The sequence below is a fragment of the Salvia hispanica genome, chromosome 2 (assembly GCF_029641045.1).
Source record: "Salvia hispanica isolate PSC_SH4W2 chromosome 2, Shi_PSC_v1, whole genome shotgun sequence".
In the NCBI taxonomy this organism is placed as follows: Eukaryota; Viridiplantae; Streptophyta; class Magnoliopsida; order Lamiales; family Lamiaceae; genus Salvia; species Salvia hispanica.
The window spans coordinates 16,998,791-17,018,630 of record NC_142693.1 but is presented as its reverse complement, the minus strand read 5'-3'; the positions used below and the strand labels follow the sequence as shown (position 1 = coordinate 17,018,630).

Below are 19,840 nucleotides of genomic sequence, written 5' to 3'. Positions count from 1 at the left end.
ATAAAAAAGGAAAAAAAAATGAAAAGCCCATATCCGCATACATTTCTGACATCTAGAACACTAGAAACACTTGGAATATAACTTGATGGAACAGTAGAAAATCTGGATCAGATTAAATTCTGCCCATTTCATTTTAAGTAACTTGAACACCCCCTAATACTATACACACTAAACACACTGTAACTAGCTCAATAATACTATACACACTAAACACACTGTAACTACTTCAAATAGCAAATGCTCAAGAAAACAAGATTTTACCAAAATTTCACCCATAAACAAGAATATTGCATGTTCAAGTGTACAAAGGCCAATCAGTCCACGCTCCGGAAACAAGCCCGTTTTCGCAAACATAAGCTCAGGACGATTGGCTCCCCATCGTTATGGAAGCCAAAGTATCGCCTCAAACAAAAGGATGTCTTAGTGCATGAACACGGTTTATCTTTCAACAATATGAGAGTTATATGATTCTCAACTCTCTATATATTCGACATAATTGATATCTTAAACACCACAAAAATGTTAAAGCAGCAGCAATAGAAGATCCAACTCCCTGGTCATACAAGAAACTCGATAAAAAGGGCGGAACAAGAGAGAAGAAACACAAGTGAATTGTTGGAGGTCAAGCACAAGTTTATTGCATGACAATCAACAAATCAATGAGATATAATGCTAAAATGTATCATCCACTTTGTCATCTCAACAACCAATCTCACCTCCTCGTTCTATCATCTCATCACACAACATACCAACAAATCGGCGGAAAAATGCTTTAAAAAACACTGAAACAAGGTACATTCTCAGGGCACAGGAAATGTGGTTCTAACTTGGGACCTTTAGTTTATGACTGCGGCCACTCTTTCTTGATCTCGAAACTATAATTAAGCTCCAGGTAGCATCTCTTGTCATCATCCAGGAACTGCAGTAGTAGTGAAAACACAGGGTTAAAAGATGGTGGTGGTGAGTGGTGACAGCTGAAGCATACATAGTTGCTAAATTGTCAACGAACTCCTCGTCGAATTTCACACAGTTAAGATAGTCTATCTAATAAGTTTGCATCACTGATGTCAAAAGATCAAGAAACATTCAGTTATGATTCATTATCTGGGGTCATAAAGAGGTGGTCCTTCTCTACCTGCTTCTGCAGATATTTAATGGAAAGTCGAGTACATATAATTTCAAATTTTATTTATTAGTAGTTCTCAAAATTCTGATATGTAAGCATCAAATAGCTAACACAGCAAACAAGATAATACTACTTTATACGATAACGGCATACTCTTTTTGCATTTCAGCAAAACATGTATTCCACTAAAAAAGTAATGGCTCTATTACCTGAGTTTTTGCTGAATATGAACCTCTAGCAAAAATTCCAGAAGGCGTAGTCTCTTCCGGCATTATGTGTGTATAAGGTTCCGGCTGAGGGCTGAAGGTTCCGATCATCTCTTTCGTGTTGTCCACTGAAAAGCAAAGTTTGGAAAACAACCAACTTTGGGAATGTTGTTTGTCTAAATGGAAAAATGTTGCAGGGACTGAGAGACAATAGGAACCAACCTTTAATGCCGGTTTTCCAGACGTTGTTCTTGTACTTGAAGCCGGCTACAATATTGTTGCTAACCTGGAACGTGAATACCAGGTTGTACTTGCTTCCCTCTTTCAGTACGAACCACGGGCTTTTCGGGTTCCCATCCTCGGGGATCGGAAGAACAATATCATCCCTACCAGCAGTTTTAATCGTCAGGCTCACGATTTTCACTTCTGGATCAAGTGTTTCTACAATGCAGAATCAGAGGGGAAGAGTAGGTTAATAATCTACAAAAAATATCGCTCCATAGATTACAACGACTATCAAACATCTTTGAGAAATTTATGGCCATAAGTGGAACACTTGCAAGATATACAGAAACACATATAATATGCAAGACCAAATTCGAAGGCTTCGAAAAGATCACTGGATATAATTCGTTGCAAGAGCCAAAAATTCAATCAGACTAAGCATATTAATTATGATAGATCTCACACACAAGTGTCAAGTATGAGCCCCCAAATTCAGAGTAAAGAAGGGAGCAAAGCAGTGAGGAAGGCCAAGAAAGTGATCAAACTTGAAACTATTTTTAAGCATAAATGACTACATTTGTTGCAAAATCCGACAATACAACCAGATCAAGCATATGATAGATCTTACATACGAGTCCCCAAATTCAGAGTAAAGAAGAGAGCAAAACAGTGAATAAGGCAAAGAAAGTGATCAAATTTGAAACTTTTTTTAAGCACAAAATCACTACATTTGGCACTATGACTATTGTGACCACAGATTGAAGCAATGAGGCAAAAAATCTCAAACTTTTTTTTGTTTTGTTTCAACTCTTAAGCACCACACAAGCCTGTCCAGTTTCATCCACTCTCTGCATCTTGACAACTAAACTAAGATCTACAAGTATTTTGAGTTCAATACACCAATCATTATAATTTGAATGTGCAATGAAATTTACTAAAATTCATCAAAACCAGAAAACCATCACCTCCAACAGAGTTGATATCCACACTTCCAAGAAGCTGTTCCTTCCATCTTCTCAAACTCTCATCATCCTAAATTCTCAGAGCAAAACAGCACAAAATCGCAAGGTGAGTGCAAGATCCTTGAAAACTTAACAAAAAGAGAGGATCTTTGTCCTAGCTAAGGTAGAAGAGACAAACCTTGTCCTTTTCAGACAACTCCTTGAGAGTGCACTGAGGCCCCAACTGAATTTTGGCTTCGGCATCATCCTCGTCTTCATCCTCGGTTTCGGGTTCCGGGTTATGAACCGGGTTGCCCTCTTCACCATCACCCTTGTTGTTATCATCAAACCCCATGTCTTTTGAACTCGTAGCGACTCCAACAGCCAAAGACATCAATTTCACACAATTCTCAAGAATCCCAAAAGGCGAAACGGTGATTCTACTTCCTCTTCTTCTTCAATGTGGTGGGAATAAACGACAACTGGGAAAAGAATGAGTTTTTATAGAGAATGGGGTTAAATATTAGTAACTGAGATTACCGCAATTAAATTATTGAAAGGGGCAGAATCCGATAAAGGGTAAAGAAGAAACAAAAGGAAAAAACACGCCCCACAATGGATAACGCCTGCGAAGAACTAACAAGAAAACGACATCAACAACGGAACAAAGGAACAAAAATTGTGTATGATGAGTTGATGAGAGAGAAAATGAAAGAAAAGACAGATTCTTGGGATGCTTGAAATTGGATCGAGAATTGCGAATTAATGAGCCAATGGCATCAAATATCCGTTTCAAAAAAAAAAGAGTAGGATAATTAGTTAACGAGGTGGGGAGATCGTGAAGGTCATTACGTTTGCACTAGTTATGAAATTTCATGGAAACATTCAAAAATGTATGATAAGAGACAGCCTAGGAATGATGTGCGAGTTCAATTGGCCTATGATTGAGTGAGGTGTACGTGCACCCAATTACACTGTGTAAAAACTCGTCGTCTTCTATGACTGGTGTTTTTACTGTTTCAGCGACCGTGTTTATACGGTAAAACAGTTTTGCTCAGTCAAAAAGTTTGATAAATAAAGTGGTGTTTTGTAGTATGCCGAAAGTCCATGTCGGAATTCGTACGACTTATTATTACATTTAAAATCTTTTTCTTTTTGCCGTCAATCAATCCGCAATATGATTATCTACATAAAATTTTAATGAGATTTGATATTATATGTAACGTAGATAGATTGCGTATGAAATAGACACAATACTAGTGATACAAAGATCATTTATTTACCATTCATGTCGTGATGGTGTTTTACTTGGTATAGTATTTGGTAAGTCGTGTTTAGGAATAAAATAGTCTAATTAAGAATTATTGCATTGAATAAAGAGGCCATATAATTCCAACCCATGATTTTATGTTAGGAGTAATGGGGCACGATTTCTCCATTTTGTGGCCAGCATATTCTCACATGGAGGGTCTTATGTCGCAACAAAACTACAGACCTATCACAAAAGCAAAACTTGAACATGAACTTAAGTATCGTCACATAGATTAGAAAGCAAAACTATGACCTTGCACAATCCAGACTGCTTCGCCCCGTGTTTGTTCGTCTTCTTCATAGTCACATTCTATAGCACGATTGGTGCGGCCTTGCAGGCTTGTGTTCTGAAGAAAGATCTTCACCGGCTGCTCCTGTAATCGTAGACTGGGTTAGGATACATCATACTCCCACGAGCAAAACGAGTGACATAAACAATAAATTTTGCAAACAAACTTGCCATAAGGAGTAGAGTCTGTGCCTAGCCCTACATGGTGTTTTTGTGCAATATGCCAATATCTAATCAAGAAACCGTCTGATAGATCCACTTCTAGGAGTCATTAATAAGAGAAAATTGCAAAATAAGTACTAGTAGTATATGCTGAGAAAGGTAGCAATTGCTAAAATCTACTACTATTTAGAATCAAATTGATTCATTGGTGTGATTGCAAGATCATAAAACATATCCTTTTTCAATAACTCTGATATTCTTGATTAGATAAGATATCACTGGCGATTCCCTCTTATCTTAAGAGTGATTATCTTGGTGTTCATAAATCATAATCACCTTACATCATGATAAATAAATTCAACAATAATACATGATATTTCATGAATCATGCTCTATGCATGATACAGTATATTCCAAAAAACATACTCAGAAATAATATACCCTTTTAACCATAGTACAAGATAAAAATATTTGTCCGTGTACAAATTCCAGTAAACATTTAAATAACTGCGAAGGGGCAAAAGCATAACAGGATTATCCATACGGACCACACCAAAGCATTGAAAATGACCAAACAAACTTGATGTGATATAAAATGATGACACAAAATCAAAGAATCCAAGTGTTTCCGGAATGCCAGGCCTCTATCACAATTCACATGCTATGTTAAACTGATACTCTTGCTAAGGGTGAGAAATAACTCCTTTATCTAGTTCCATCGTTGCTATTATGATTACAGATTTTGATACACCTATAACAACCCCGCTTATCTTAATTTATAAGGTTACTTTAGTAAATTAATGTTTATATAAAACATTTAGGCATTATTTATTTGATACAAGATATATAAGAATCCTTATGAACCAAGGTTCTTCAAAATTGTGATTTATTTTATATACATATAAAAATTCATTTTATTCAAATCAATAACTTTTATGTTGTTGCACATACCATTTTGCTATTGTTATGAAAAAGATGATATTATTTGTACAGTGATGAATGTTTTACCTGGAATAAAATCAATTGCTTCCCCATTTTCCCACTACTCGCTCTTTTGCAGAAACATGTACAACCACTTCCTCTTGTGGAGTGCCAAAGTTTTGCCCACTTTGATTTGTAATCTTTGATGTCAAGAAGGCAAATACAGACCGTGTCCCTCGCAAAGCAAACAACAGAGGATTGAAAATGACAGCAAGCAACACATCTCCTTTGGCCACGAGCAGATACTGTATCAGCACAAATATAAAGTTTCAGGAGAAAGAGAAGAATAAAGGCAGACGCAGCCCAAAAGAAAAGGAATTGGAATGATATTGAGAAGGATGTTACAATGACAAGAATGCCCAAAATTGTAAGGCTTGCTTGCTGTGCTTCCTGCCAGAAATGACCATCATCGGATCCACCAAACCACCTACGCCATCCAAACCAACCACCTCCCCCAGAATTTCCTCCTCCACCTGCTTCCTCTCTCCTTTTAATTTCTTTATCCCATTGCTCCAACTCCGCTTTCTTGCCACCAAGGGCACTTTCTAAGGCTTTTCGAGCCTGGTCCTGTAGTTAACATATATGTGATAGAAGAATAGCATGCCATCAAGAGTGCATCAGAAATTTATGCACGGTTCTGGAATATAGAAGTATCATTCGAAGTCCCCTATTCCTCAAATATGGATACATACTTCCCAGCCAAATTCAAAATCTAAACCCATCTTTATTATGTCATCCATAAGGGCCAACACACATGTTATACATATCATTCATTCTTCAGTAGGAAGTCAGTCTATTCAATTATTCTTTTCAACTGGATGCATTCACCGGAAATTAAACTGTAGAAACGAAACCAAACACTCAGTTCTAAGGATTTGTTAATAAACATATCCTCAAAATTCTTCAAATAAGATGAAATCTTCGGTTTTTAAAAAGACCCAAAATTTAAGTGTGCATTATTAGGTACTAAGGGGACATTTGGTTTAACCTGGTGGCCAGGAGACTGGTTGTGGTGGCGGTGACTGCAGCTTAGGAGGGTGGTATGGTGGTCATGAGTGGACTATTTTTTACATATATTTTAGCTATTGCAAATTTCTCGCCAAAATAGTCTATTTTTACTTAATTTCACTGGAGAATGAGCCTGGACTAGGCACATATAGTATTTATGGTTTTAGGATGGATACTGATGCTGCACTAAAATATCTACTGGCTGGAAGTTCCCTTATAGTATTAGTCTATTACATTTTCTTGAAAAAAAGAATAACTCAGACTTACCTCTTTCTGGAACACAATTTAAAACCAACTCACTTCGTTAGATAGATAAGCCATCTGCCTACCTCCAGAATATCAATCTAAGTAAGCTCTCTCAATTTCCTCTTTCCCCATTGTTTTCTCTTTATTTTTCATCAATTCCAATTCCAGAATAGTCTCATTGAGCTTCTTAAGTGTTTGCATGTTCCTCCACGTCATACCATATGAAAAAGAAAAATCTACTGGAGGTGTATGGGTGCTAGGAGCCAGTTAAGGTTGTAGAAGAGGTGGGTTTTTTTAGTCTTCATTGGCTTATTTACCTCTTTCCTCTCCCATGCTCCTAGTTCTCTCCCTCAGCTCCTACAGTATATTCGAGATACGGTTTTTAGTGAAGCAATGCTAGCGCACCTCATTCCCCTGTTTCTATTGGATTGATGCTTACACCCTCCTTGCTTATGTTCAAACATCTGCTACTTTGGACCCGGATTTACCAATTTAGGCATATACATAAAGTGAAATTGAAGAAAAAGCTGTTGGCTTCCATTTGAAACTGAAGACACTTGTGTTATTATCTAAGGACACATTCATGGCCAAAAAACTGAACTGTGTTTCCATGATATAGCTCAGATTATCGACACAACATAGCTTTCACTCTATCAAATGATGTTACCTTTGGCTTAAAATTCCGCATGAACTATTAAGTTAAGTTGCAAATAAGTCTCCCCTTAGATACGAAACTTTAATCATTACTTAGCAACCTAACTAAAGAACCAAAAAAACGACTATCCCCCTAGCAGAATGCTGTTGCATTAGCCGCCTATAATCATGGCTCGGGGCAATATCTTTTCATGTTCAATTGCAAATAACAAGTCAAATCACCCAATTTAAGGGAAAAAAAAACCGCATATCGATTCCATATGTACCAAACTACTCCAATTCCAGCTTCGCGAATTGGTAGTTTGTTATTCGAAAAAAAATCGAAAGTGGAGACGAACCTGTTTACGATTATCGGAGAAGAGGCAAGAAAACCTGGCGTTGCAATTGAGAGAATGCGAGAGAGAGCTCCAGCTGTGGTTTGAACTGGTGGAAGTGGCGGTTTTGAGCAGAGCTGGATTTCGATTTCTACAAGCTGGGAGTAGTGGAGGAAGACTCAGTATTTGCGCCATTGTTCACAACTCTCCAGTCTCCACTTCTTCCTTTTCCCTTCTATGCCTACATCTCCTTCTCGGGCCATATAATTAATCATGGGCCGGGTTGGGCTTTCTGGCCCAAAAGAAAGGCATCCACATTCCTATGTTACCATTGGATTTTTTTATGACAAATCCAAATTCCTATGAGAACTAATTTGGGCTATGAAATTCATGTGATATATTTTCATCGAATATGAGTACCAAAAATTTTATTCAGTCTTTTATTTTCATACATTCCATCATTGGATTTTGGTGAGAGCATCCAAATTCCTATGATGTACCAATTTGGCTATAATATTTATACGAAATATTTCACCGAGCACACAAAATTTGATGTTCATATACTATTTGATATAGTAAAAGTTTATTCGCATTTTATTTTGATACATTCCATCATTTATATTTAGACATCAACTCCTTGCTACTATGAGATATTACTACTACATCATTATTTCATAATTAGAATTAAAAGTTACATAACTTTAATTACCTAAAAGTATTACACTACTACATAATTAATATAAGTAATAAATATTAAATTACGTAATTGAAATATAATAAAAAAAATATATCATTAAAAAATGTCACACGTTTGTTGCCATTTAAGTAGATAATTCGAATATCGTTTGGCAACATTTGGACATCGTTTACTTCTATACTATTAATTATATTAACTGGACTTATTTTGTATCAATATGAAACAGTAATGACTTTTTTGCATCAATGTGAATAAAGATAATGAATTAAAAAGCATATAAACACACGACAAAATATATCAAAAACATTTTACCTTTATTTTGGTTTTTGAACAAACATGTCCATCACAATGGGCAAGATGGTAATTTGGTGCAAACTTACTGAACAAAATTCCAAAAAACTTTTACTTTCACTCCGGCTTCTTTTTCTTTATCTTTTGAATAATCGAGTATTTCCTTTTCTCTTTTCTGGAAAAAAAAAAAAAAAATACTCTGCAACTGCGTCCGTGCGAGGGAGAAGAGAGGGAAAAGCCGTTCGAAACAGAGAGAGAGTGACGTCGTGGAAGTCCGACCGGACATCCGCCATTGTGAAGGAAAAGGTCGGACACGGAGTCCCGTGAGGACATCCGCCATTGTGGCGTCAGTCGGATGTCACAGTCGGATGTCCGAGTTAAAATTCAATTTATTTATTTTTTTTTTATTTTATAAATATGGTACGTGAACTTTATTTCATTCACACCACTTGTGTGACAAGTTTCTCTCTCTGAACTCTATTTTCTAAGTATATCTAAAATGTCTAGTAGTTGTGCGGGTGGTAGTGGCGGAGACGCCAGTGATAGTGATAATGATAGTGAGAATGAATTGGATGTCTCATAGTGATGATGATAGTGAGAATGAATTGGATGTGGCTGTGGAATAGGCGATTGATCGATTGCTAGGGCAGTGGCGGCAGCAGGCGGCGGTACCTCGGCCGATCCATCGGCGACATCATGTACCCCCGGACCATGAGATAGCGCAAGCCGTGGAGACAGTTCTCCAACGCCGTCACTTCTCTCAACGGCGTCGTGCAGCGCCTGGAGGCCAAGCTAGGGCTGAGCCTCGCGCACAAATCTGACGTCATCAGAGACCAGATCACCTTCCTCCTCCGCTCCCACCCCGTTTCCAGAGAACACCTGCCCCCTCAACCCCATCCATTTCCACAACCCCCTCATTTCGCTCTCCACCACCAAACTCACCCCGCCTACACGCAATCGCCGCCGAAAGAAGAGAATGCGGCAGCAAATGCTTCTGAAACGCACAAAGGAAGGTGCGCTTTTCATTTCCTATTTCTATTTATTTAGTATTTTTTTGTCTTTTGTGAAATAATTAGCTCTTCGATTGACTAAGTTGTTTTTCTCATTAGGCAGGAATCATGAGTTGCTTTGTTGTGGTGTGTATCGTTAACTCTGCTTAGGCTTTGTATTTAGTGGAAATGTGTAAATTAGTAGCTATTTTGGTGTATCTGCTCGTTGACTTACAATTTCACGCTACTATCAGAGTTATTCTTGATAGTTATTGAACTTCTTACTAAGAAATTTACTGTGTAGTGCTGTTAACGTGTTGTTCTGTTGAACAGTGCTTAGTTTTTTCGTATATGAAGCAAGAAATTGAGTAGTAGTAGTTGTCTAGTATTCAACATGCAAAGATGATTTTCAGCCGTCAATTGTTTCCCTGCTTGGAAGGAATCTTACTAGGCTCTTCCATTTCTAGAAACTTAATGTTGACGTCTAGCTTGTATAAGACTCAGTGATCATCTATTAATGTAATATGAGTAATATACTTTGTTTGCAGAGCTCCAGCAGGAACCAAAAGAAGGGATGGTCCGGGAGGTCTAAACAAACTATGTGGTGTTTCACCTAAACTTCAGGCCATTGTTGGGCAGCCGGAATTGCCAAGGACGGAGGTTCTGATCCCATGAGCTGCTAGCTTAACTTGATCTAATTTATGCATAAGGTATTACAAAGTGCTTTGTTATTGATACAGATAGTGAAGCAGCTGTGGGCGTATATTAGGAAGCACAACCTTCAGGATCCAGAGAACAAGAGAAAGATTATCTGTGATGATGCTCTGCGATTGGTTTTTGAGACAGACTGCACTGACATGTTCAAGATGAATAAGCTGTTGGCAAAGCACATTTTGCGACTTGATCCAGCGAGTATGGGGAAGGAACTTTGGGCCACCTCACTTATACATTATTTTAACAAATAGTATCTTTTTTTTCACAGTATTCCTGAACTGCTTGCAGAAGAACCAGTTCAATCCAAGAAATCGAAACTTGAAGATGATTCTACTAAGCAAAGTTTTGATCCCAGTCTTCTTCCTGTGGCGATATCAGATGAACTAGCTAAATTTTTTGGAACTGGGGAAAAAGAGATGCTTCGGTCGGAGGCCTTGGGTCGTGTCTGGGAGTACATAAAAGCTGACCAACTAGAGGTACTGTTACCGTATCTGTATGACATGCATGCGGGTTTATCCAGTGTGATATGCCTGGTTTATCTTACTATTATATTTTCTCTACACCCAATTTATTGCCTAAATGTTATTCGCTGATCTTTGTTATGCATACTTTCCATGTTGTGTTTTTTCTGGTATGGAAGCAATATTGATTTGTGGACCACTGCCTAAATTATTGCACATTGTGTTTGTTACTAACATATTACCATTACAAGTTTTTCTTGACCCCGTCTCTCTTGCATAGGATCCACTGAGTTCTATGGTTATTCACTGCGATGGGAAGCTTCAAGAGCTTTTAGGGTGTGAAAGCATTTCTGCTTTGGGAATTCAGGAGATGCTTTAACGCCATCATTTGCTGAAGCAGTGTTAATGTTTTCTTTTATGTGAATGGTAAGCAGTAAGTTGCCTTGAGTGTGCATATCACACATATAAACTTGGTACCTACATATTTATTAGTCAACCTTCTCATTAGTTACTTTTTCAGAGGACCTGACCTTGCTACCATAAGACTATGTTTTCCTCCTGTCTCTTCCCCGCTTCCTTTTCTGGTTTGTATGGTGCCATATGGTTTGTGGTTGAAAGCTAGCATAGAGTGATTAATCTAATAGGTTGAGATGATCTCGTTGCATTCAGCTCTAATCCTTCTCCAGTCGATAATATATATATGTAGCTGCAATTTTTTGGAATCCCACTCGAGATGAGATCACAATCGTCTCTCTCCTACCTGTAACCAGAGGGATGGATAACGCTTGGAAAGAGGAAAATATTGAATCCCTAGACATTAATTATCCGATTCCACCTTCTCCTGGAACCAGCATACCAGTAGGGTCAACTTCACCATTGTCTTTTACACACACCTAAACAAGATACTGCTATATCTCTTTTGAGAATCGAGAGCCCACATTCTTCCTCCTTGTTTGATCCATACAACCTATCATTACTACACATCTAGCACTAAATCTTGAATGCGCATGTTCTACGGATTAAATATGGAGACAATAGTGATGGTGAGGAATACCAAGGTCTAAACCATAGATGGTGGAGTTCATTAGTTATTGGCTTCTAGAGTAGCATAAGTTGAACTTCATTGACATTGTATGATGTGGTTTCTGGTCTTTCAACAGTGATTTTTGGTCATGGTTGACCAAAAATATGTTTTCCTCATATGATAGCAATTGGTGGCATATGATGTGCTCTTGATTTGATTCTGATGTGGTAATTCTGTTACTTGTGGTGTGGTGATATGGTGATAATGATAACGTTATGGGATATGATGTGCATTAGAGCTGTGTTTATGAGTGAGTAGGATTTTGAGGTAAAGAACAATAACAGCACTATTGGGCTAATTATGTGCAACTTGCTCAGAAAAATCATCATGTAATGCAGCTGCGAACTTTTGCTTTACGTGGAATTTAACATTATCGAGTTGTGATAGCACCGCAGTTGATCTTCCATTTTCTTCAAGTTTTGCAGGGATCTTGATGCTGTAGCTTGCTAGTTGATTATGATGACATGACTGATGCTGATGGAGATGTAGTTCTAGTTTCTTTTGACTTGTCTAATGTTTAGATGCTATGGTGTCACTCACAGGTAGTGACTAAGATCCGTGTGCATCCTAGTTACCCTGGATGTGGGCTATAATTGTTTTGTAATTATGCTGCCGTAGCTTGTTTAGGGTGTTCTTTCTTCTCTCTGGCTTCACCTCTACCGCCGTTGTAACGGATAGGATGAAATAGATAGTACGAGACTTGACTGTGAACACCTTATGATTGGTGTACAGATGCCTCTTGTATGGCAAAGATATGTAGTATCCTGCAAGTTCCAATGCCCTCTTTTCTTGTGATGAAATATATGCTCGATGCTATACAAAGATATGATTCTTGGCATCAAAATCAAAAGATAACACCTATCCTTGATTGAATCTTAATTTGGTCATGTAAAATTTTAAATACTGTTGTTTATCTGTTGCTGCAGCATTCGCAATCTTATTAAATTCAACTAAGAATTATTTATTTCTAATTAAACTTTAGCATTAATTTTCAATCAGAATTTAATTAGGAAGGATGATCCATGTATTTAATGTATCTTAGTATAATTTTTAGTTTAGTTTTCTTAAAAAAAAATTCTCTTTCTAAAGCATAGCATGAATACATGCGTTTCTGAGTTGGAGAAGGTAACTAGAATTGCACCCAATTGCCAATTCTTCATCCTCCTTATAATGATAAAATAAAACATAATCAATTATGCTTTTAATTTGGTTAATTATGTTATTTTAGTGGAAAAATATTACATAAAATTTAGCATAATTTATAGGCTAATTAAACAACTCAAAGCCCAACAAGAGTGAAAGAGGGCCAATAGTGAAGATGGAGAATTACATCAACGGCCCAAGTAGAATATCATCTGCTTGACTTAGAAAACCAAAGTGTAGAGCTGAGATAGCCGGATCCGAAACCTTCCGAGGAAAACAATGGCGGAAGATTTGGTGTTAGATACGGCGATCAGAGACTGGGTGTTGATACCTTTATCGGTGGTCATGGTGCTCATCGGAGTCCTCCGTTACTTCGTATCTAAGCTCATGCGCTCCGATCAAGTTCCCGATCTCAAAATCGTCAAAGAAGGGTATCTCTTAACTTTTTTTCTATAATTCATGGCTGAGGTTAAAATCGTGTGGATAAATACTGAAAGTTTGCGGATTGGTTTTCTGTTGACAGGCAACTGATAACTAGGGCGAGGAATCTTAGGGCGGCCGCTAATTTCATCCCTGCTAAGTCGTTTCGTGCTCGAAAGCATTACTACAGCAATGAGGTGAGAGAATTTGTTTTCGATTTCATTGTATATGTGTTTGTGATTTGGTAATTGATGAGCACATGTTTTTGGAGCGAATATGTATGATGAAAAGCATAGGTATGGAATTTTATCACCAGAACCATCGTAATTCTATTCCAGATCTCAGAAAGTTTTCTGTGAAGATGAATAAGAAAAAAATTGAGTAGTTTGATGAGTAAACAAGTACAAAGAGACCTTGAGCTAAATCAGTCAGCCTTGTAGCTCTTCCCTCTCTAAGGGCGAGAGACCTCAAATCTACTACTATTGCATTCTTAGATGGCTGGTTTTATGTATATAACGACCACTATGATCTCCCCTTTAAAGGCTTAAACTGACACAACCAAATTCCTCTTTTTTTCCGTTCTCATACCTGCCAAGCACATTTCACCATGAGAAAGCAAGAGTTTAGATTTATCTTTATGATAAAACTCATTGTAAGAGCACATGATTGATTTTCATCTGAGGTGTCTAAGTTGTTACTTGTGAGTTTGTGTGAAACCTTGAGTTTTAGCAGAAAACTTGTTACTTTGATTATATATCTTCTCTATAGCCTTTTATGTCTATGCACTTGTTGTCTGATGCCAACCAGGATTGACATGCGGTTTAATTTTCTTAAGATTAAACACTGGGCTTCAAATTGCAGGAGAATGGATTACTACACGTCCCCAAGGGTCAAGCTCAGAACCCACAGGCACAGATGTTTTCAGATCCGAACATGGCTATGGATATGATGAAAAAAAATCTCTCAATGATTATTCCACAGGTGAAGTTGCTGCCTGCTCCATCGTTTTGACACTTGTAGTTTGTAACAGGATCTATCTTTTCTAATGTGCTTGCCTTTTTGTTGAACAGACACTTACTTTTGCCTGGGTTAACTTTTTCTTCTCTGGATTCGTAGCAGGTATGTTTAGGTTGCCTTTTCTTTTCATTCTCTCCTCACATATTTGTGAACGCAGCATACAGTGTAACCTGAGATGCTCTATTTCCATATAGTTAATTTATGGCCACTTTACATTGATTTTTATGTCCAATTATTGGAACTTTTGTTACTAAAATCAAATAGGAGTATTAGTTATTGTGTATCATTGGTGTAATTTCAGCATTTAATTATATCCTAGCAAGTCCGATATGAAGGTTGTACATCTTGTTTTTGCAGCAAAGATTCCATTTCCTCTTACCCAGAGATTCAGGGCAATGCTGCAAAATGGCATAGACTTGAGCACTGTCGATGTTAGTTATGTCAGCAGTCGCTCTTGGTATTCTCGCTACCCATGAACAAAAAGTTCAAATCACGACCACAGTTTCTTTTGACTGGCTTTGAGATTATAGCTGATGTAAAAAGTGATAAAATAAATTTCTTGGCAGGTATTTTCTCAATCTTTTTGGGCTAAGGGGTCTCTTCAGTCTTATTCTTGGAGAAGACAATGGTCAGTATTCTTGACCTTTTGTCAATGCTGTTCTTTGTCGGTAGTTTAAAACCACACAACTAAAATTGTAGAACCAACAAGATACGTATCTATTACTATAATGAAGAGAGTACTTTTACTTGGTAACTGACACGAGTCCTTGATCTCAACAGCAACTGATGATACACAGCGCATGATGCAGATGGGTGGATTTGGATTCGACCCAACCAGGGTAAGGCTAAATGTTTTTTCCTTCCCCTGTATATGCTTTTATAATAGAGCAGAGTATTCTTTCTGAACATGTTCCTTGTTCTACTTCTACATAATTCTTGCGGATTTGATGAGTACCTAACTGTCTTCTGAATTTGATTGTTGCTTGATTATAGTCTTGAATATGTAAATATAAGGTTTTTTTCCAGCACTTGATCAACTTTTTCTATTGACCTGGATAGAAGTTATCAAAATCTTTACCACTTTTTTAGTAGGCAGTTTGTGCTGGACTCTATGGAGGGCATTAACCTGTATAACCTATTTGAACACATATTGTTCTTTAAGCAGAAAACCTGTTGTTTGGTGGCCCAGAATTTCAATTGATTTAGTTCCCATTTCTGCACTTTGTTATTTCCTTATTGGATTCGTTAACCTCACCATTCCACAGCCATTTGTTTATAAGGATCTTGCCTTTTTGAAATGCTAAGTACTTCGGTAATTTATGATTTTCCTCAGTTTTCCAATGGCACGAAACTCCAAAAGCTGTCCTACATCAGCATCCTTTTCCTGGAAATGTGGTCATTAATCATTATTTAGTGGGTGCCTAACTTTAACAGCACACTGACCAAACATTTATCTGTCAAACTGCCAAAGGAACCATTTTGAGATTAGGTTCAAGACCTTTAAAGAACTTGCACATTTTAATCTCACAGCCTTAGCACATATGCTAGGATTTGAGTGTCTGAAATCTGGATACCTTAGTGATTGATGATTTATAACAAGTGTAAGTCTATCAAAGAATCTACACAGACACAGCTTACACTGATTAAATGAGCAGCTAAGTTGGTTAAGCAGTTTGGCACCTCTTAATGACTTGGTAATCATAATTTCTGTTAAAATATTTAGATATTAAAAATATGCCAACACGCTACTGTTTCTGAAATGAAATTTGTTATCATGAGTGTTTTTTATGGGTTTCTATTCTTCTTGTTGGATCAGAGTTTGGGTGCAGAGAAAGATAATCTGGACATCGTCCAACATGACTGGGCCTTACCAAAATTCGAGCAGCGAGCAGAATCAGTATTGAAGAAACTTGTCCAGAAATGACCAAGTACATGCGGTCCGTAGTCATACTCATACATCATTGCTGCTGCTATCCCCCATGCTCTTCGTGGTGCGTCTGGAGCCATGATCCCAGTAGTTCTAAACGAAAGGATATCGAGTGCTGGGGTCTAAACCAGCCAAAACCGCCTCATTACATTGTTTGTTTTAACTGTAGTAAAAGGAACCATCTTTGATGTTGGCTGTAGGTTTTAACAAATGGTAATACTTTGCCCCCAGTAAATTTTTTAAGCAACCAACATCTTATGCCAAGGAATTATTATATTGTTGTTCCTTGGGATTTAGAATTGTACTACCAACAACAAGTGTGTTTTTCTTTTCGTACAAAAATACGTAGATAATGGCTTTTTAAAAAAAAATTCAGACAAAGAACAATAATTTCATCAAGAAATTATAGAATTGCTAGTTTAGATTCTAATGGAGTGAATTTTCCTATGATCAAAGATCAGTGTGCAAAGTTTACAAACTATTTGAAAAGTGTTTTCTTTTAGTTTTCCGTAGGAGTGAGGATTAAACATTCATCCTTAATTATTATGCAGTTTTTTTTATGTGTAAATAACTACTATTATTTCAAAGACCGTGCCAAAGTGTGACCTTTAATCTCAAATATTATTCCCTTCTCCGATTAATTGTCACTCTTTTCCATCTCAGTTCGTCCCTCAATAATTGTCACACTTTATTTTTATCATAAATAGTAAGTAGGTTTCACATTCCACTAACTCACTTCACTCACATTTTATTATAAAATTATAAAAAAATGGATCTCACGTTCCACTAATTTTTTCAACCAACTTTTCTTTACATTTCTTAAAATATAGAGGGAGTACTACTCTATTGTTGGGTCAATTCACATGAATTAGTTTGCAGTTGAGTCTTACAAATTGAATGTAGCTAAACAAATTACTACTATGTACTATGTTTATCGAGTTACATAGGTAACACAATTTTACATAGAGGAGTCGCACCACTTGAATGTTTAAATAAAACATATTCTACGTTGTAATTATTATAGTAACACAATATTTGTTTTAATTTTTATTCATGAATTAAGATCCACATAAAGTAGGGTGAAAGGAGTAATTTAATTCGATCGATACAAAGTATCTGTATAGATTCATGGATTCATATCAAATAAGTTGAGAAAAATAAAAATAAAATGTGGGTTAAGAAAGAATCTTGGTATGTGGGCCCAAGGTTAGGTAAATTGGGCATGGCAACAGTGACGTGCACCGTGCTCCACGTGGCGAGTTATTATACGCCAATGATGGACAGCGTTAAATCAAACGGGGTGGTGGTGGGGCCTGTACTATTAATCGACAAGGAGATATATGCATGGAAATATCGGACTGGATCCTCTGTATATTTGCACGCAGAGGATGGTGTGCAGATCAAAGTCACTCATTTATGCATAAAAAAAAATAATTTAACTTAATAAAAATTAATAGAGAGATATAATTTGTACAACATGAAAGCTGTGCATTTTGTTACGGTAAGGAATCCAATTCCATGGAAATATTTCATTTCTATATTTTTGGTTGCTCCATTCGTTCCATTTCCATGTTAATTGAGATATTATTTTTAGACATAAAATTTAAAAATAATATGTTAAATAAATAATGAATAGAGCAAGAGATAATAAATTAAGCAAGATGAAGAGAGAATAAAATTAAAAAGTGAATTACTATTTTTTATCAAAAGTAGAAATGACACAATTATCTTGAAACTTCCTAAAATAGAAAAATGACTCTATTAACATGGAACGAAGAGAATATAACTTAACTATAATTATAATTAAATTTATGCTAAATTATTTTATGAAATTTCTAAATGCCATACTTCACAATACCACAGTCCACATGCTCCTATAATAAAGAAAAATAAATTCATTGCTGTCCTTTTCTAATTATAATGAACAATTTTTAATTTAAATTATAATTGAATACACCAATACTAATAGTGTTTATAGTTTACTATATAATTTTAATATAAAATTGATAAAGTAGAAAAAAAAATAAAAATAAAAAATGATTTGATTATTTTTTGTGTAAAATAGGCTCAACTCATGATCTATACTCATTATAAACACAAAGATAGTACTACATTTTTATGAACGAACTCAAATAAAAAATTTATTTAGTTAATACCAATGTTTTAAAAACCGGATCGGCCAGTGAACCGGCGAGGCTACTGGTTCACGGTTCAACCGGTCCAACCGGTTCAATCACTGGTCGAACCGTTTTACTGTTACAAATTATATATAATATATAAAATATATTCAATTTCAATGAATGATAAAATTTATTAAATTTTTTATCCATAATTATTAAATGTACAAATTACAAGTTAGTATGGATAAAATTTTTAATATTTTAGATATAAAAAAAGATAATTCATAATAATTCAAAAAAATTATATGACAAAATATATAAATAAATATGAATGTTTAATTAGTTTTGATGAAAATATACTATATAGTAAATAATTTATTATAAACCTTAGGTATAACTACTTATATTTACATAAGTATCTATATTATACAAATAATAGTTAATTTTAGTAAAAAAGAGTGAATTTTAGATGATAAATATATTATCATATAATATGATAATATTAATACCTACTCACTATAATATAAATTTAAACTTGAATGATTAGTTTGAGTAAATAAAAAAAATGTTTTAATATAATAATAACTAATGTTCATGTTATTAACAAGAAATGCTTGTGGTGGAGTGGTAATGGACCAAGAGACTTGGTCTCTTGACCAAGAGATCATGAGTTCGATTCCCACCAAAAGCACTTATTTTACAAAAATTTTAAACAATGAAGAAAACCGGTTTCCGGTTCCCGGTTAGACCGGTTCGACCGGCCGGTTACGGCGGTTCGCAGCGGCTCAATATGCTGGCGGTTTTATGGAGAGACCGGACCGGACCACTCACCGGTTCGCGGCCGAACCGTTCGAACCGGCCGGTCCGGTCCGGTTTTTAAAACACTGGTTAATACTCCCTCCGTCTATGAATAATAGACTCAGTTTAACTTAGGTAGTACTCTCTTCGGTCACGAATAATAAACTCAGTTTAACTTGACACGCGTTTTAAGAATTGCAATAGAAAGTGAATTAAAAAAATTGTGAAATGTATGTTATATACTCCTTCCATCCCAAGATAAGCGACTCACATTCCTTTTTGGGACATTCCAAGATAAGTGGGTCATTTTCTTTTTTAGTATTCTCTCTTACTTTTTCTCTCTACTTTATTAACTCTCTTACTTTATTTACTTTCCACTTTACTAATACAATCTCATTTTCTTAAATCTCGTGCTAAAAAGTTTATGCTCACTTATCTTGGGACGAAGGGAGTATTAGTTTTATAATAAAATGCATGTGAGATAAAAATTAATAGAATGTGAGATTCATTATAAAAAAAATAGTAAAAAAAAAAACAAATAAAATATTTATTAATGGATGAATAAAAATTATAAAATAAGACATTATTGATAAACAGAGGGAGTACCTTTTATTAACATCAATGTATATTTGTTTTTCTATTTCATTTTCATCAAAAGTCCGTTAGACATGTATTGTAAGTGTAGGTGCTTGACACCTAAATTGTATTCATAATTG

The 19,840-nt window shown here is 36.0% G+C and overlaps 3 protein-coding genes and 1 pseudogene across 4 annotated transcripts; 2 read left to right on the top strand and 2 right to left on the bottom strand.

The window, feature by feature from the left end:
• Nucleotides 1-599: 599 nt before the first annotated feature.
• LOC125223273 (rho GDP-dissociation inhibitor 1-like) lies at nucleotides 600-3,337 on the bottom strand. Its single transcript, XM_048126351.2, has 5 exons — nucleotides 2,698-3,337; nucleotides 2,523-2,589; nucleotides 1,555-1,773; nucleotides 1,336-1,460; nucleotides 600-919 (listed from the first exon to the last, which is right to left on the bottom strand). Exons 1-5 carry the CDS (start codon nucleotides 2,890-2,892, stop codon nucleotides 842-844), a joined length of 684 nt encoding a protein of 227 aa, XP_047982308.1. The 5' UTR covers nucleotides 2,893-3,337; the 3' UTR covers nucleotides 600-841.
• A 548-nt stretch (nucleotides 3,338-3,885) lies between these two features.
• LOC125223280 (sulfate adenylyltransferase subunit) lies at nucleotides 3,886-7,692 on the bottom strand. Its single transcript, XM_048126362.2, has 4 exons — nucleotides 7,488-7,692; nucleotides 5,587-5,808; nucleotides 5,269-5,486; nucleotides 3,886-4,183 (listed from the first exon to the last, which is right to left on the bottom strand). Exons 1-3 carry the CDS (start codon nucleotides 7,656-7,658, stop codon nucleotides 5,280-5,282), a joined length of 600 nt encoding a protein of 199 aa, XP_047982319.1. The 5' UTR covers nucleotides 7,659-7,692; the 3' UTR covers nucleotides 3,886-4,183; nucleotides 5,269-5,279.
• Nucleotides 7,693-8,627: 935 nt separating this feature from the next.
• Nucleotides 8,628-12,476, top strand: LOC125211003 (uncharacterized; annotated as a pseudogene). The gene is made up of 7 exons (XR_016134976.1): nucleotides 8,628-8,871; nucleotides 9,078-9,464; nucleotides 9,989-10,100; nucleotides 10,181-10,352; nucleotides 10,443-10,630; nucleotides 10,896-11,041; nucleotides 12,125-12,476. The product of XR_016134976.1 is annotated as an uncharacterized LOC125211003 (transcript).
• Nucleotides 12,477-13,049: 573 nt separating this feature from the next.
• LOC125202160 (uncharacterized) lies at nucleotides 13,050-16,453 on the top strand. Its single transcript, XM_048100516.2, has 8 exons — nucleotides 13,050-13,273; nucleotides 13,366-13,459; nucleotides 14,124-14,243; nucleotides 14,333-14,381; nucleotides 14,637-14,736; nucleotides 14,846-14,907; nucleotides 15,060-15,118; nucleotides 16,096-16,453. Exons 1-8 carry the CDS (start codon nucleotides 13,122-13,124, stop codon nucleotides 16,201-16,203), a joined length of 744 nt encoding a protein of 247 aa, XP_047956473.1. The 5' UTR covers nucleotides 13,050-13,121; the 3' UTR covers nucleotides 16,204-16,453.
• Nucleotides 16,454-19,840: the final 3,387 nt, after the last annotated feature.